The 18,335-nt window shown below is 32.8% G+C and overlaps 1 protein-coding gene across 4 annotated transcripts in view; it reads right to left on the bottom strand.

The window, feature by feature from the left end:
- Window positions 1-18,335, bottom strand: part of LOC107456777 (limulus clotting factor C) — a 43,551-nt gene that overhangs the window by 22,511 nt on the left and 2,705 nt on the right. Inside the window, exons 1-3 of one of the 4 annotated variants that reach the window (XM_087168162.1) lie at window positions 13,886-14,015; window positions 6,280-6,457; window positions 2,319-2,482 (exon numbers count right to left, since the gene is read on the bottom strand). In XM_087168162.1, coding sequence (XP_087024288.1) covers window positions 2,319-2,482; window positions 6,280-6,457; window positions 13,886-14,000 — 457 coding nt within the window. In that variant the 5' untranslated portion in view covers window positions 14,001-14,015. Of the gene's footprint in view, window positions 1-2,318; window positions 2,483-6,279; window positions 6,458-13,885; window positions 14,016-18,335 lie in introns of those variants that run through there. The other 3 variants (XM_087168164.1, XM_087168178.1, XM_087168173.1) reach the window with 3 other exon arrangements.

The following is an 18,335-nucleotide window of genomic DNA, read 5'->3' as shown; positions in this document are numbered from 1 at the left end:
TGGGCTAGGGGGTGCATGAGCAGATGTTCCGGTTAGGTAGTCAGCCGCACGCGAAACCCCCAGTTTTTAGTTCCCAAGCATATTTGGTACTCATTTATCAACCCACTGAAGGGAGGAAAGGCTGAGTCAACATTGCCCGGTTCGAGGATCGAACTCAGGACCTGTGGCATGGGAGCGAGAAGCGCTACCACTCAGCCACCGGGCGTTTTATCCAGAAAACAATATTTGTGCCATACCAATGAAATGGTACATTAGCTAAAAAAATGATGCTTCTCAAATAAATTACTATAATTGTTAATTACTCATTTATCATATCAAAATCGAAAAAAATTCTTGGCCTCGATAATGTAATTACGTATTAAAAAGTTTACAACTTAGTACTGCATTAAGACTTCTAGAACACCAAAAGCAATCGTTGTTATGGGAACAAAAATAAATAAATAAACTTAAGCGAGTCGTTTGCACTTATGCAATTTACTTGGTAATCTTTGGAAGGGAAATAAAAATGAGTAAGAGTTAGATTAAACATTTAGGATTTAACCAAAAAATAACAATAAAACATTTTAAGTTAAAAAACGTGTAAAATCACAAAATCAGTTTCTTTGATTTCTTGATCACACGATCAAACGAGTTTCTTGTGTCACAGATGTCTCATTTGTTATATCTTTTCCCAACTTTCTCTTTTGACTGTATTTTTCTACGTTCGATCTTCTTTGCCTTGGTGCATAAATCATTTACCATAGCTTCTTTGGAAGTTATTTCCAAGGGGTACATCTTTTGGACAGCTCTCAAAATTTTCGCTAAACACACTACATAGAGCTGCGATGGCTCAGAGGATAGAGCGTTCGCCTTCCAATGAGGCGAAATGGGTTCGAATCCCAGTCAATACGAATTCCGCATCCGGCTTGCACCGACCACAGTGCTGACGTGAAATATCCTCAGTGGTAGATGGATCATGGGTTAGAGTCCCCTTGCAGTTAGGCTAACCGTGGGAGGCTCTCGTGGTCGTCGTCTCCATGTAACGCAAATGCTGGTTAGTTCCATCAAAAAGTCATCCACGAAGGCAAAATTTCTCCTGGTACTCGATCCAGGAGTTCTCTTTTCTTCTGGATTGGGTTCAAAATTGCAAGGCTACGGAGTTGAACATAAGTAGTCGTAAACCCATAAAACTGTGTCGGCTGTTCAACGACGGTTATAAAAAAAAAAACACACACACACTACATAAGGATTTTGTATTGTTTCTGCAAAGTAATTTTATGTAATTTTATTCAATTCTTGAGTTCATTCATTTGTTGAAGTTGTGCCAATGTATAAAATCTATACCATAAATATATTATACTATAAATATATTATCTATCGTTCTACCCAATAATCAGATATTTTATATAATTGTCTACTTCAGCGTAAACACCCGTCCTCGACCCCGTGAAATCGTATAATGATATTTTACTCTTTCACTCGTACAAAGTTTGTTTCATTCATCTTTTGTTTCAGAGCAAATCTCATATTGGGAAACCATTTCATTTCGTCACCTTAAATACGTCACGTCGTCATGACGCAATATAGTCTCCTCCAGCTATATTGCATCATTAAACTCTACATGATAGCCGAAGTTCAATGGTAGTCATTTCCAGTGGATCCCATCCCATGTGGATTTGGTAACGAGAAGGCAGACTGTCTAGCAAAGGACGATTGAAGCCTGCCAACTTCTGCATCTGATGAACTTACCTACCCAGAACTTTTTTTCTCAGATGAAAAACTTAAATAGGAGGATTTGGCCGGTGCCTCCCACTCATGATTGGTATAGGGCTAGAAAGCCAGAATAGTCGTTCATTCTTCCATGCGACAGAAAAACCAATACTTTCCTTTCACACCTTGCCAGTGGACATCTAAAATTTTTTACTTTTTCTTAGGGTATAAAATCCTACCCTCTTTGCCCAAAATGCCACCAACACCAGACTTCAGCTGAAGCTGAACATATTTCAGGCTGCTTGGGACTTCTTCGGGAAGAAATTTACACTTCTCCTCTCCTTGTTTCCGACTTGTTACTCGTCAACGGGTTTATGGATCTGGTCTGAAGCCGTCAGACCTTTGGAGATAAGTAACAGCAACATACAAACAAGTATTATGATTGAAAAATAAGGTCGAAAAGCGTACCAGACATTTACAATGGGTGGAAAGGAATGTTAATTTTATGAACACAAACATGCATTTATTTTAATTTTATCGTTACTTGCAGCATAATAATATCCGAAAGTCGCATTGGATGAAAATGTACAAAGCATCAAATCAAAAGGAAGAAAATAGCTAGAACTTACTGTTTTCGCACCATTTTCCGAACTTATTGGGTGGACAGGTGGCACATTCATTTCCACCGTCCAAGTGACATTGTTCGCAAGTTTGAAATCGTAAACAGACTTCATTTTCCTTTACATCGTTGCATGGCTTGCATTTTGTCCTCCATCGATGAGTATATGTACACCTGAAACGCAAGAACATACCATATATCTTTTAAAATACATTAAATATGATTCCGATAAACTTAAATTATATTCTACAAATACAAAAATACTTACACACAAAAAAATTAAATTTGAGTGCGTTGTACATCGCAGTATCGTTCAAATTCAGTGCAATCTTATGAAAGTGTTAAAATTAAGTTATTTTGTATTAGAACGCAAAAGTGATGGTGTAAAGATATTTATCAAGAAGAACCATAAGAAATCATCATACTATCATTAACGACAATGATGCTTAATTGATGTTAGTAATATGTTAATTGATATTAAAAATACTTAAGTACTAAGAAGCAAAAATAATGTTGTTCTTGTTGTTGTTGTTCATTTACGTTGCACTAGAGCTGCACAATGGGCTATTGGCGACGGTCTGGGAAACATCCCTGAGGATGATCCGAAGACATGCCATCACAATTTTGAACCTCTGCAGAGGGGATGGCACCCCCGCTTCGGTGGCCCGACGACCTGCACGCGAAGTCGAGCACTTTACGGTAGAACAGTTTAACGAGGACCAATACCGCACACCCTCGGCTCCTACGCAGGCTGATCCAAGTGGTCACCCACCCGCACACTGACCGCAGCCAGTGATGCTTGACTTCGGTGATCTGCTGGGAACCGTGTCTTAACGATCAGTCCACTGCGGGACACAAAAATAATGGAGACTGTATACTTATTCATTTTGGGGAGCCGTAAAAAATCACGATATTATTATTGACACTAATGCTTAATTACTACTGATAATATGAATTAATTGAAATAAAACAAAACAAGCTATGTGCTAAAAAGCGAATTTAAAGGGGAAAAAAGTTAAATAGGATATTTGTTTAGGAAAACAGAAGAAAATCGCCATTTACGGATGACGCTTACTTATTGTGCTCTACTGACGTTAATATGTTCTACTGGTATTATGGTAATTGGTGCAGTTTTGATAACAATTCTAAAACGGGATTTTCGGAATTTCAGAAATTATTTTTTTCGGCGGTAGCAAAGATAGTGTATTAATATTTTAATGGATTAGAATATAAAGAATTTTGTTTCTTTACTACTTATACATATTTTAATAGTAAATTAAAGGTTCAGATAGAGAAACGCCCACGCTCCAAAAATCTTATCAAGTTCTAATAAGAATTCTATTTCATTTTTTTTTTTTAAATTCGGTTTTTGTTGGCTGTCACTGATAAATGTATTTTTCACAAAAGTTAAATGTTGAAGGGTTATGTAATATGTTCAAAATATACTAATCAAGGCATTAAATATCATATTGATATATTTGATGATTATTAAGACAGCACCAATACTTAGTAGTACATACTGATACTTTGGAAATAAGCGTTTTACGGTACTCGAAAGGGATATGTACCTTAGAAAATTACTTGATAGTGCAATAGCATCATGCGAAGTGATACTAAATACATTTTATCTTTGTTCTAATGGGATAAACTACAAAAAACGGGTTTTGCTTACTTCAATAAAGCAAAGCCACCAAAAAGTTTAACAATTAATATTAAATAAGAAAACTATATTACTTGAAAAAAATTAGTGGAAGAACCAGGTAAGTTACATTTTCAGAACTAAAAAAAAATGCATCCAAACTATTTTATTACCAATTTATTAGGTAGAGGGACAAATATTTCTTAGTTTTTATTTATTTACCCCAGCCTAATTTGAAATAAAAATCATGCAACCATACTGAAAGCTGGTGTAATTAGTTATTTTAAGATTTGTGTGAAGGCAAAAACAGTTCTGTAACATTAAACATATCCGTATTGATACAACTACTTTCTTTTATTTTCTCTGATTCATTAATTCCCCTAACAATTTCACTTACCTGGTTCTTCCACCAAGTTCTTTAATTGGATCAGTATATGATTTTCAATTTTGAGCATGATTTCGTAGTGTTTCTCAATACTGATTTATTTATTTTTTATTTATTTTTTTACTCTCCCCGTGAAAAAAACGGGATTCAGCTAGTATTTAATAAACGTATATAAAAGGTTTGCTCACGATTGTAAAAATGGATGCTACGCTTTTAAAAAAAATACAAACAATCCATGATTCATGGGTCGATTAATTAAACTGCAAAACACCCTGAATCACAATTGGTTCTACGGTTGGATTTAAGATGGAAGGGACAGACCATAAATATGCTAATTAATTAGCATAAACGACAATTTAAGTTATGAAATCGGTTACCTCGTTTTTTTAAGTTAATAGGTTTTCCAGTGGTGTGAAATTTTTAATAGTCACGACAAATTAGGCTAAATTTAGATCTACCAGTAGATTTAATTATCTTTATTCTAAACCAGATAAATATTAGCGACTTCTTAATATTGATTTTAACCCTAAATACTTATATTCTTTTTAACCCTTTATGCTCTAGCGCTTCATTAAAACAACATATGAACGAAACAGTAACAATTTTCAAAAACAGATGATAGATTTTAAGGTTTATTTTTTATCTTATCACCTCTATCAATGTTAAAAATATGTGCAAGCAAAAACCCTTATTTTGACAAAAATTTCGTCATCTAATGATGTAGTTGTTGTTGTTGTTGTTGCAGTTAATTTTCGTCACACTAGAGCTGCACAATGGGCTATTGGCGACGGTCTGGGAAACATCCCTGAGGATGATCCGAAGACAAGCCATCACAATTTTGATCCTCTGCAGAGGGGATGGCACCCATTCTTCTGTAGTCCAACGACCTGCACGCGAAGTCGAGCACTTTACGGTAGAACAGTTTAACGAGAACCAATACCGCACATCCTCGGTCCCAACGCAGATTGATCCAAGTGGTCACCCACCCGCACACTGACCGCAGCCAGTGATGCTTTACTTCGGTGATCTGCTGGAAACCGTGTCTTAACGATCAGTCCACTGCGGGACCTAATGATGCAGAAATAATAATATTTGGTGCCATTTGCTAACGTGAAGTCTTATCAAGGATGCTCATTATATTTATTAATACCGCTGAGTTAACATGTTAAATTTTAGTTATTGCCGGATTATTGAGAATTGACAAAATTAGAAAGATGGCAAAATTATGCAATACAAACTAAAACATAAAGTAAAAGTACCGAAATCTTAGGTTTGAACATGAAATGGAGAATACGATTTTTATAAATTATTCTAACCTGTCAAATCATCTCCATCAGAAAGCATTATTTATAAACTTGTCCTCAGATATGAATATCGAATTGTGAAATTGGTGATCAAAGTGAAACTATCGCGAAAACATTGTACTTTTAATTTAACCCCTTAACGATCAGTTAATTTTCAAGAAAACCGTCATAAAAGTGCCTATTTTTTTTATCCAATCACAAACACACGTATTTCATTAGTGCTGACATCTAGTTTAAAATAAACTAACTATCTACAATTACCTTAAAAAATTCCTGGTACTGCATATCTGGTATGTAAAATAAGAAATAAAATGTTTTCCGGGCAAACGAAATTAATTAGTTATATTCTTAATGGCGCAATACTACTGAACACTCCAGCACAGGAAATATCACGGGAGCGAGAAACAGAGGGTGAAACCTCACCCCGTCATTTTCACGGGAGCGAAAAGGAAGGGGGCTAGGCCAAATTTTTAAAATTTATCATGAACACAAACATTCCTATACAGAAAGTTTTTTTTAAATTGTAACATTGCATTAAAAAAAATCTATATATAACATTTTGAATGATGTAATTAATAGTTTAAAATTTTGGTATGGTGATTGAAGGTAGGGACACAAAGGGTTGAAAATAGAAATTACTTACACAGAAACGGGTACATTAATAGGAGTTTCTTTGATACCGCACGGACAAGTTGCATTTACAGAATCTGGACAGCTTCCCGAGATTCCAAGTTTTTTTAAGTCGAGACCAATACCGACGAATCCGTCTTTCAGAAAAAGATGTCCCTCACACAAAGTTAAGCACGTCAAAAGGGCAACACCTGTACAACATAAGAACAACTTGTATTTACAATTTAGTACAGGCAAGATTGTTTTATGCTTTATTAATTAATGAATACATAAAATTGAGACATGTGCTTTGTTTAGTTACTAGTTTAACGAACTATTTTGTGCCATTAGGATTATATAATTTATCATATTTAAGCTATTCAGAAATTTTGAATATAAAGAAATTCTTCTAGAAATTTAAAAATTATTCTGGATTTTTTTCCTTGTGATACCATCAAACCCAACTACCTTCCTCTTTCATAAAAAAAATGCCCCTTACACAAAGTTAAATACGAGATAAGGACAACAACTGTACAGCTTACGAACATATTTCCTTTAATAATTTAATGCAAAATTGTTTTTTTGTCTGCTATTAATTAATGAATTACTAAAATACATATCTGTTATTTGCTTTATATTGTTTGAAGAATCATATTGTGCAATAATTCATTTGATTATTTTAGGTGCTTAAGGATTGAGAGTACGAAAGCGATAACTGCCGAAAAATTCAAAAAGCGTTTGATACAGATTTGGGATCCAAATTCCTCAAGAAGCAGTGCTTGTCAGCTGTAACTAGTAGCTGTATCTGTAACAAGTTTCTCAATCGTTTGCGTAGAGTTCTAAAGGAAAATGAGGAAAGATTTGAGCTTTTATGTAATAAATGAGTTAATTGTTTCCCAGAGGTGTAAAAATTAACAGAAAAAATATTTTGTGAAATATCTTTTATTTCCTATTACTTTATAGACACTAGTACAACCTGTAAACCATATAAATCGTATTATGAAGGGTCCGTGTAAAATCAACTGTTTTTCCTTTTTTATATGAATTTAATATCTGCCGTACCAGGTTTCCGACTAATGCATTTCAATTTTTTTACAATTTTTAGGGGATCGTACAAAACTTGGAGTTGAAATTAAGAATACAGAATAGTTGTACTTTATTATTCTTATTACTTATTGAAATGTAGTAATACCAAAACGCCATGCAATACCAGGCAATGAGGAGCCACGAGGCGGTGAATTCGTAATAGTGACTAAGCTGGCCACTAATGTTAGTTGGTTTTCTATTGTTAGTCAACAGTAAAGGTTTAAGATTAAAAGTGACTTTTGTATTTTTTTTTCAAATCTATATATATATTTCTCTTACACGGCGACAAAAAAAAGCCTCATTACAATTCCCCGAATGGCAACGCTAGAAAATCGACCAATGAATGCCGCTAAGAATGTCACATGCCAAATCTAGCTGAGATGGTTCCACATATAGCGCTTTTAAAAACGGAAACTGAAATAACCAGAGAGAGCATAAGCTAGGCAGAAGTGAGTAGTCTTTGTCGATAGATCTCTTTTTTTAGTATTTTGTCGAAAGCGCTTTTTTCACGAACTTATGTATTACGAATTTATTTGACGATTTTTGATTTATATTACGAATTTATTTGTTTTACTAGAATTTATTTGTTTATGCAGGTTTTTCCATTGCAATTCACTTATTTCAATTTTCAATAGACTTAATTATAGCCAAAATTTTAACCTTTTTTAAAGAGATCAGTTTTAGAAATTTTATCTTAAGATTTTATACTATAGCACATTTCTAATAGGTTTAACGAGTTACATGTCCTTCATTTGAATTCAAATTTATTTTAATGACTTAGTATTTACTAAAAAGATTTAATTTTTTTTTTAAAAAAAAGTTGTTATATGGATTTGAATGATTGTTTTGAATTCTTAGAATTTTGTGCATTTGCAATGTACCTAAGTTAGTAGGGAGCGAAGCGAGCTTGGTTTGCGAAGCAAACCATATAAAATTGAGTAGCAATTTGGGGGGGATGGCGAGCGTTAGCGAGCAGGGGGCGCAGCCCACTAGTTTATTATAATTTGTTAAATAATTCAAAATTTCCTTTAGTAGCGCAAATGGCATAAAAATGTAGTAAGGTTACAATGTAGTTGAACACTATATCAGCGTTTATAAGTTTAATTTTATAAGTTTACTTAACTTATCTACCAACTATCAATGTATATAGTTGGCAATATTTATGCACTAAAAGCAAGGATTAAAAGACTACCAAAGATATTTGTATAATTAGCAATATTTTATGAGTTAAAACTGAACCTAATTTTATTAGACCTTAAAAACAATTATGCTTTTTATATATTATAACATTATTTCCCTCATAAGAAATAGTTAACAAATTAGAAAATCCTTTTCTTACCTCGTCTCATTGTTGCTATGAAGAAGGAATTAATTTTTTTAATGGATTGAAAAGGAAGAAATTGGTGGATGTAAGCAGTCATTGAAAAATATCGTATAAAAAAACATATCATAATTGATTGTTTCTCTGTAAAAACACTTCCAAAGAAAGTTACTTAATTACAGAGAATATCCATTTAGGCGATAGTTCATCCTTTGACCTTGACTCTTTCTCTTTTATTTTACGATTCACAAACATTATATACTCAATTATGTCGATTATTATTTTAAAAAAATTGTTCAGATAAGATTTCTAGCTAATAAGAAATGGAAGAACGACAACGCACAAGAAAACCAATGGAATAACTTCCTTGAGAAATAGAAAGAAAAAAAAAACTTTTTAATAATCTTTTGAGATGAGTATTCTCATTAAAATGCTTATTTGTATTGCTGAGTGGCTCCGCTCACCTACCGATCATTTATCATTGTTTTATTTTCGTCTCAAAAAATGATATTTTTTCACACGAACAATAAACATTCTGTCTGTATGTTAATTGCGAGCCGCGATAGCTCAGAGGATAGAGCGCTCGCCTTCCAATTCGGCGAACCGGGTTCGAATCTCAGTCGATTCGAATTCCGCATCCGGCTTGCACCGACCTCAATGCTGACGTGAAATATCCTTAGTGGTGGACGGATCGTGGGTTTGAGTCCCCTTGCCGCCAGGCTAACCGTGGGAGGTTCTCTTGGTATTCCTCTCCATGTAACGCAAATGCGGGTTAGCTCTATCAAAAAGTCCTCCACGAAGGCTAATTTCTCCTAATACTCGATCTAGGAGTTCCTTTGTCTTCTGGATTGGGTTCAAAGTTACAAGGCTACGGAGTTAAACATTAGTAGTCGTAAACCCATAAAATAGGATCGGCAGTTCAACGCCGATTATAAAATAAAATAAAATAACATCAATTCAACAGTACAGTCAAAATGGGTAACGGTTTGCATCTCTCTTGAATAAAGCATTTTGCATTTTTAAAATATTCTCAGATTATTATTTTTTATTATTATATTTTTATTATTCCTCCATACTCTCTGCACATTTTTCAACATGTCTTCGTGATTTCAAGTAAACCAACTTAAGCGACAAAAAATTCAATATCGACATTTTTCTATTATAAGCTAAATAGTGCAATTTTTTTTTAAAAAAAGAATATTTTTATCAGTTCTCTGAACTACTATTTTAGCATTGAAAACATTAGCAAGTGTAAGAAAATAGCTGTCAATTTTTCTTTAATTGCACAGCTCAAATATCGATAGGTCGATATTTGTCACCATCTGCATAGTTTTGTTGTCAATGAAATTTTTTTAATCAGGTAATATTTTACCGTTTTAGTTTCTTAGGATTATTTATGTAATAGAATGATAGTGTTATATCATTGATCTGGTGCCGGGATAGCCTGGTTGGCAGGGTGCTGGACTCACGCTCGTTAAGAAGGGAGTTCGAATCCAGCCAGCCGAAGATTCCCCGGGTAGTAAATGGTGACTGGTGCGCGTTAAATCTGCTGAGTCACAAAGTCCTTTATGTTCCCACGACAAAATATACCTCTGGGGATGCTAAATTGGAAATTGATCTTTCTCTGATTCAGGTCAAAATTACGATCTGTGGATGAAGGAATGGAAGTATGAATGGGTCAGCCCTATAAACGGGTGTGATGTATGGGTGTGGCAGAAGATGGCGCCCTTGAAAAACAAGAACAATATCACCCCTTGGCCTTGCATTAATGGCCTACGACAACAAAAACAACATATCATTGATATAATTTTTAATTTTCGTAAAGAGCTTTCAATTTAATTTAAGGATTTTTATATTCATTAGTTAAATCGTTCAACTACCCTGTTAGAAAAAGTATTTTAATGTGAATTTATTAAAACGGACACTTCAATAGCTACCTCCATCGATTTCATTTCGGCATTGACAACCCCTTTCACATTCTCCTAGAATGCCCGGTGTTCTCACAAGAAATGGACGATCTTTGTAGATACCTGAATAATAGATGACCCCCGATTTTAACTGATCTAGTGAAAAAAGTTTTGATTTGATTTAATTGATCTAGTGAAAAGCTTTTAAATTTTTTGTAAAATTTATCCATTCAGTCACTTAACTTGTCTCATTCTTCTGTTTTTTGTTTTCTTCTTTTTTTTTTAATTTTGTTTTTTAATATCATGTAAAAATTTTATGTTACTATGCTGTACCTCTGTTGTACCTTAGGGCCCTGTGTGATATTCCTTGGCGAACAGGGAGATATTTCTGCTTTTCCAAATTTAAAATAAATAAATAAATAAATAAAAATAATAAAAGAATTTATAATGAAAAGGAGACTAATTATTTATTTATGAGAAATAATAGGTAGAAAATGCAAAATATTTTTCCTGGGAAACCTTAAAGCACATTTTTGGTTTTAGTTTTAGAATTATAAATAATATTCATAAAATTATTAATTAATTTTATAATTATAAAAACAAATAAATGAAATAAATATGTTCCAAAACATAGCGCAAAAAACTGCTGGTGATATATGCTTTAAAATATTTAAAAATTATGTTATTAGGGAACATAAGAATAAGATTCAGTCTATAAATTTAGTATAAATATTACAGAGTTTCATACTGCAGTGTCCTCACGGTGTTTCGCTAAGAAGCAATTTTAAATACAATTCACGAATGTTTGTCAGTTACTTTAAAGTAAGTTACATTCAGCCCTAAAACTTTTGTTGCAAATTTTTCAAAATTCGCTTTTTTTATTTTTATTAAGAGTATTTAAATACTGATTAAATAGAATGGGAAGATTGTATCCTGAACATAAAAAATTCCTTAATAACTGACTGACTTTACATGGTAACAGCCTGGACTAACAGCATGGTAACTGACATTTTATTTAACTTTAAAATGGTTACAATGCATTTTTGCTATAAACTTGATTCCATAACTCAAATGTTTAAAAGTGCAACTGACTAAGTTTCATTAATTTCACTTTTCTTTTTTTAAATTGCAATAAAACAAATCAACTTTAATTTTCGTAAATGAAATCAAAAACATCTATATGCTCTATTCCAACTCTTCTTGATTATTCTTCTCAACATCTACTCCAACGCCTAACGTTGAGATTACCTAAATTAAGCAGTAGGGGTGGTATCTTCCAGACTATTATGAAACGTTCTCTTTTTCGGAAAAAAAGCCTAGTAGAACACACGTGTATTAAACCTGTTCTTAGCAACTTTTTTGTCATAGCTGAGTGCTCTAAACTAGAAATAAAGATTTAATATTGTATTATTCAAGGTGTTCCGAAATTCGAAAGACAAAATTAGAAAAGCGACTCTCTGAGGAATAAGAATTTATTTTTCGTGGGAGGGAGTTATGTGTTCTATACTTGTTACAGCCATAAATTTCGTTTTATCCTCATTTATGGGTTAGGCTTAATATATCCTGCTGCAAACTTGAGGGAAATATAAGTCTCAATGACCTCCTGTTTACTTCTGCCAATAATGTCGATGTCATCAACGTATGCTATTAACTGTATAAAGTTATAATTCCGCCATATCTAACAGCTTTTTTAAGGACGATATTAAGAAACATGCAAGGGCACCATCTTGTCTCAACCCTCTTTCAGTGTAGAATAGCTCTGATACATCAGGCATGACTTTGACTGAACAATTTTCTCTTTTTAACATTATTCTAGATAGGCTAACCAAGATTCTAGGAAATTCAAATTTCAGCAAAGCTTCAAACAGTTTTCTGTGGCTTATGCCATGATAGGCAGTCTTAAAGTCGATAAAAAGATTAAAGGTGTTGATATTACATTCCTTTTTTTTCTCCAAAATTTGTCGAGTCAATTGAATTTGATAAACAATATGACTTTTCCTGCTTAAAATCTTCATCAGTAGCTGCCAAAAACAGTTGATGTATACAGTAATAACCTTACCTAGGTAAAAGATATCAAGTGGATGAGCACCTACCATAAAACAAGGGGCCTCAAATCACGTTGGAAAAGTGAAAAATCGTGATAAGACCATGTAGGCTCTGAATCCAGAGTTTTATCCCAGAATTTTATCTAGAATTTTACAACAGATCCTCACTGAATTGTTGCAACGTGTACCAAGCTCAGTACAGGGAGGCATGTAGCTCATGCGTGCTAATGCCTCCGCACGTTATGCCCTTTAATTGCAATTGTAATAGCTGTTCAGTTTCTCCGTGATACATACCCAAAAAATTAGATTGGACGCTTGACACCCGTTGCACAGCCTTCATGTTTGCCGAATCTCAATCAGTGTTACTTTTTATGAATGAGGTAATTTTAAACCATCAGTTTATGTAACACCTGTGAACACACCAGAGAATAGTGCTGATTGTAGTCGCAGCAGTTGATATCATTAGCACTCCTGGAACCTTCAAGCGCTTCCAGAAATCGTTTTTACATCATTGCAGACAGTGCAATAACGTCAGAAGACGCCAGTTCCAGCAAAGACATATTATGATTAATCAATTAAAGCTTCTTGAAGCTAGTAAACTCTGTAGCATCTTTTGTAGATATTTTTCAGCGTGATGTCGAAACTTGTATGGGGTTTTTCGCGATTTTCAACCATCTCAGCGTTATTTGCGATCTCATTTTCTATATAGTTAGTTTTCATCCTTCTGTCATACGTCTGCATTTATTGGTCAAGCTTTGGAACGCCCTGTTAATAATTATATTGTTGAGAAGAAATTACTAGATTTGAAAGTAGACAAACATTTTCTTTTTAACCTTCAGATTTTTTTAAAAATTTTTTTGACTGCAATAAAAAAAATTCGAGATAATTTGAAATTTAATTAAAATTAATGTATAATTTTAAATTTTTGAGCATTTTTATGATTCAAAACAAAACAATGGAGGAGTAATTTTCCAATTTTTTAAAAAAACTGGATTTTCTTTGAGTTAAAATCTTGCGACATTTTTATTATCGGCATCTGGGGTAAAAGCTAGAGAAAAACTTAAAATCAAACTTATGAATATTTGTAACGAATTCACTACAGTCTATTTGTTAAAAGGGTGTTATTTCATAAAACGAAAGAACATTTTTTGGATAAACTGATTTAAATTGATATTTTATTCGAATTAATTTGATGAAATTTTGATCATTTATATTAATACAGAATAAGGATTATTACGAAATCATTCATTAGTTGCTGTTATTTAAGGGTGGATAACTTACCCCGTAAGATCATATATAAAGAGTTCGAATTCATTGCTTGATCTTCCGAAGAAACATTTTTAAAAACAGATGCAAAAGGAAAAAGAAAACAATTTCCTTTCATAAAGAAAAACATTTCCCGGAAGAGAGAAAAGAAAAGAACAGATTGTTCGCTAGTTTTTTTTATTAATATTATTTTAAATTCGATTAACTCTTTTGTGTTCTATATAAGTCCTTTGAATAAATTGGGAAATACCAAACGAACAAAAAAGTCGATAAAAATTGTCTCTCCAAGGATGTGGTTAAATATCTAGAAATTGCAGGCGTCCACCCGAACTTTTAATGTTATAGCACTGTTTTTTTTTCGTCTGATATTTGAAACTAAATAACAAAATAAAATAATTTCTATTAATGTCTATATAGAGGGTTCGCATTCCTATGATGTGCACCGGGTTCGAATCCCAGTCGATACGAATTCCGCATCCGGCTTGAACCGATCACAGTGGTGACGTGAAATATCCTCAGTGGTAGACGAATCATGGGTTAGAGTCCCCTTGCCGTCAGGCTAACCGTGGGAGGTTATCGTGGTCTTCCTCTCCATGTAACGCAAATGCAGGTTACTTCCATCAAAAAGTCCTCCACGAAGGCAAATTTTTCCCTATACTTGATTCAGAAGTTCCCTTGTCTTCTGGATTAGGTTCAAAATTACAAGGCTGCGTAGTTGAACATTAGTAGTCGTAAATTGATACTGTTTATTTTCTTTGTAATGATTGTTTGTATTTAGTTCATTTTCAAGTAACGCTGTTTTCTGGATTTCATATTTAATATTCTCCCTATTTGTTAAAACTCTAATTTAATAATTTTGAATATGTTTGCTTATGTGATTGAACTGTTGCACGTACTTCGAACTTTCGGAGTGTCCCCGGATGCCCCCTTGTTAAGCTAGTTATGCCCCCTTGTTAAGCTAGCTTGGGTTAAGCTAGTTATCAGTAATCGTAAACCCGAAAATTGGGTCGGCTGTTCAATGACGGTTATAAAATATAAAATAATATCTATATAATATACTTTGATAGCAAATAACTGTAACACATATCAGCGAGGGGTATGAGGTGTTCCGTAAAAGCTACCTTTAATATTTATTTTTAGAATTCTTGTCTAAAATGAAGATAAAAAGTATACAGAATGTGAGTGCATACAAAGTATTTAAACCAGAAAAAAATTAAACCATCGAAATCTGATATAACCTCATTGAGAAAAAGGCAGGTGTATAAAACATCAAAACCTATTTGATAGCCGGTTGAAACTTTAGGGTCTTTTTAATTATTGTCTTTCAGCAACACTCTTTCCAAGTTTCAACAACGCTCTTTTCAAAAATTAAACAAGTTTTAATTTTTTGTGCAACAACCATCCTCAATAGAGCTTTATCAAATTTTGATTTTTTTTAATTACTTTTGTATTAATTGGCAACAACAAATGAGTGTGCTATATCACTTTCAATTTATCAAGGATTCTAAAAGCATTTTTTAAGGATGTAAACACCTTATATAATCGAAATCATATTAGGCGTCGTATCTGTCGTATGTGCTTCATAGAATTTTCATTAATGCCCTGCAAACAAAACCTGTATATGATTTGTCAATGTTAAGTTTATGTAACTTTTATGTTATTTCACTGATCTGTATATTTCTGTTCCTGGATTTATGACATTAAACTGTTTTATAAGAAGAAATCACATTTTTTTCTCTCATTAAAATATAGCCTTAAAAAGTTTATATACACTGCAACGACCCTATACTCCTGTTAGCGTTGTCCCATTTAAATATCCCCTCATTTAATCGAAAAAGATCATTTAGAATTCCAATAACAAATCAATAGATCAATATAGATCAAACAACCATATGCAAACTATAAACAAGCTTGAATTGATCCTTTAGATCAATTCAAGCTCGTTTATAGTTTATCTACGGTAAGAACTCCCCCCGTCACAAAGTCTGAAGCCCTCTGCTGCTATGGAAACAAGAATATCGCATTTCAGCGAGAGTAGCTTCTCTTCACTCTAGGGCTAGCACAACAGGCAAAAGAAAAAGATTCCCTTTCTCTGGCCAACTCGAGCCAAAACTTGTCCTAAACAGTGACCCCACACCCCTACTTGAAATAGTTATGCATCGTTACCATAGTCACCGCCACGGTTGTAGACGAATGGTTAGGGGAGTTCTTACTTTAGACAAACTATATATTCTTCTCTTTTTTTTTTTGGTGGATGGGGGACGTTTAATTATTATTTGCGCCATGATAATCTAAATAACATACGCTTTTTTGTATTTAATTAGTTAGGATATTTAAAGTGAGATCCTCAAATGATATTTGCATCTTAGTACCGTGGAAAATAAATAAATCGATCTGAATAAGTTTTGATTTCATCTAAGAATTAAAAGCTACTCGACAATAACTCCTGTCTAAAAATAATTAAAAATATGTCTGTCTTAATTAGTTTTTATGTTATAACTTTTTATATGAGTGTAAAATTGTGGGATTGATAAGTTTTGTTGTACGAATGCGAGGATCACTAATTGCTGTCGTCCAATTGAAAAAGCAGCTTTAGTGCTAGGCTACAGTGAAGCTCTCAGTCCCCCCCCCCCAGAATTCTCAGTTTTGAGTTTGCTCGTCATTGAATTATAGCTTCATCAATGGCGATCATCGAGCTTAGGGAGTGGCAAATTGGATAATAACATTTAAATCTCTCAAAAATCCCTCATTAATAATTTTATTCTAAATTTTAAAATAGAAACAAGTGTTACTTTTCAACTGTCGTTATTATTGTTCTTGCAGTTCAGTTATAAGGTAGTGTCATTTCCAATTCTACAAAATTAAATTTGTGGAAAATCCCTGATCATTTTGAGGTTTATTTTAAAAAGTACAGAAACTATATATGAAATTGCTCGAAATTTTTTGCGTTTTAAAGATATTCAAATAAGACTTTTTTCATCAGTTGCCAAATATGAATCACTACAAAATTATCAAAAAAAAAAGAAAAAAATTCGTGTATGTACAGTACAAAAGTACATACTTTAAATATTCATTCAGATCTTGCGCAGTTTTAAGAGAACTTTTTCAAATTTTAAAGCAAAATTTTTGTATTAAATTTCAAATTGCTCCAAAAATTTTGTTTCATTTTACAGAATATTTTTAAAGTTTTAGCGAAAAAAATGCAAGGAAAAAAAATGAGTTTTTTATAAAAATGTCCATGTTTCTATAAATATTTAAGCGAGGATTACGAAATTTTTTGCAGTTGTTGCAAATAACAATTAAAGTAATCGATACAAGTTACAAGCTTTATTGTTTGATTTTCTGGCATAGGTTGTTTAAAAATACTATTTTTCTTTCGCAATTTATAGTCGGCCCCTCAAACCTCTGAAAGCTTTATTAAACATTATTGCAAAGTATGAAAAATTGCACGAACTAAACAAACTCTGAAGTTACAAAATAATCATCTGAGTATTTCTTGAGAAATTTTTAAAAATGTCCAAAAGTGATGTCTTTTTCATTATTGTAGGTCAAAATATCCTATTTCACATAAACATTCATACAAGATGTCAAATTTTCTTGCAATTTTTTCTTTTAATAAAAGGGTAGAATCACTACATCATAAAGATCTATAATTTCGCAATTCTAACATTATAATTATTATTATTTTGTTCAAATGACATACATAAATAAGGGAGCTTAGCGAAATTATTCTACAAAATATAAGCACCTATTAAGCACTTTTCAAGCATTCAAAAAATATTTTTAAGCACTTTAAAAAAATATGATAATTAGGCAGGGTTGGAAAGTTTTTGACAATTGACGGTTTTATTTTGTTTTAACCACCGTCATGTCAAAAAAAAACTTTTGGCATTGTTTTTGACAATTGTCATAAATCATGAAATTTTGAATCATGTAAAACGAATGGCGTTTTCATACGCTACGGACTGACAATACGCCGAAATAGATTGGGGTAGAATTAATTGTGAAAACGTTGAATAGAACAATGTGAACTGTGTCTTCTTGCATAATTCGTAACGAAAATCAACATGATAAAGAAAAATCTCATTTTGAAAAAGAGAAAATTAAGCACTTTTTAAAAACACCCCATGAAAAAAGCACCTTTAAGAGCTTTTAAAAAGCAAAAATAAGCACCTTTAAGCACTTTTTAAAAACGCTACGCACCCTGATAATGATAAAGGAGGAGTTGGTATTGAAGAACTATCGCATTTGCTATATCATTTACTGTAGAATATTATATATAACAAATTTACTTTCTTGAAAATAAAAATAGCTACAGTTGAACCCCGTTGTTCTGAATTATCTTCAGACCCCATATAGAAGTCCACCATAAACTGTGATTCACTATATTCAAAGTCTTTGAAAAATTATTTTTTAGCATGTGACAATAGCATTGTTAGAAATAGTAACTATATAATAATACATA

Source organism: Parasteatoda tepidariorum, chromosome 1 (genome assembly GCF_982258835.1).
Source record: "Parasteatoda tepidariorum strain Cologne lab strain chromosome 1, Ptep-v5.0, whole genome shotgun sequence".
NCBI classification, from domain to species: domain Eukaryota; kingdom Metazoa; phylum Arthropoda; class Arachnida; order Araneae; family Theridiidae; genus Parasteatoda; species Parasteatoda tepidariorum.
Note: the sequence above shows the minus strand (reverse complement) of the source record. Positions and strands in the feature narration are given on the sequence as shown.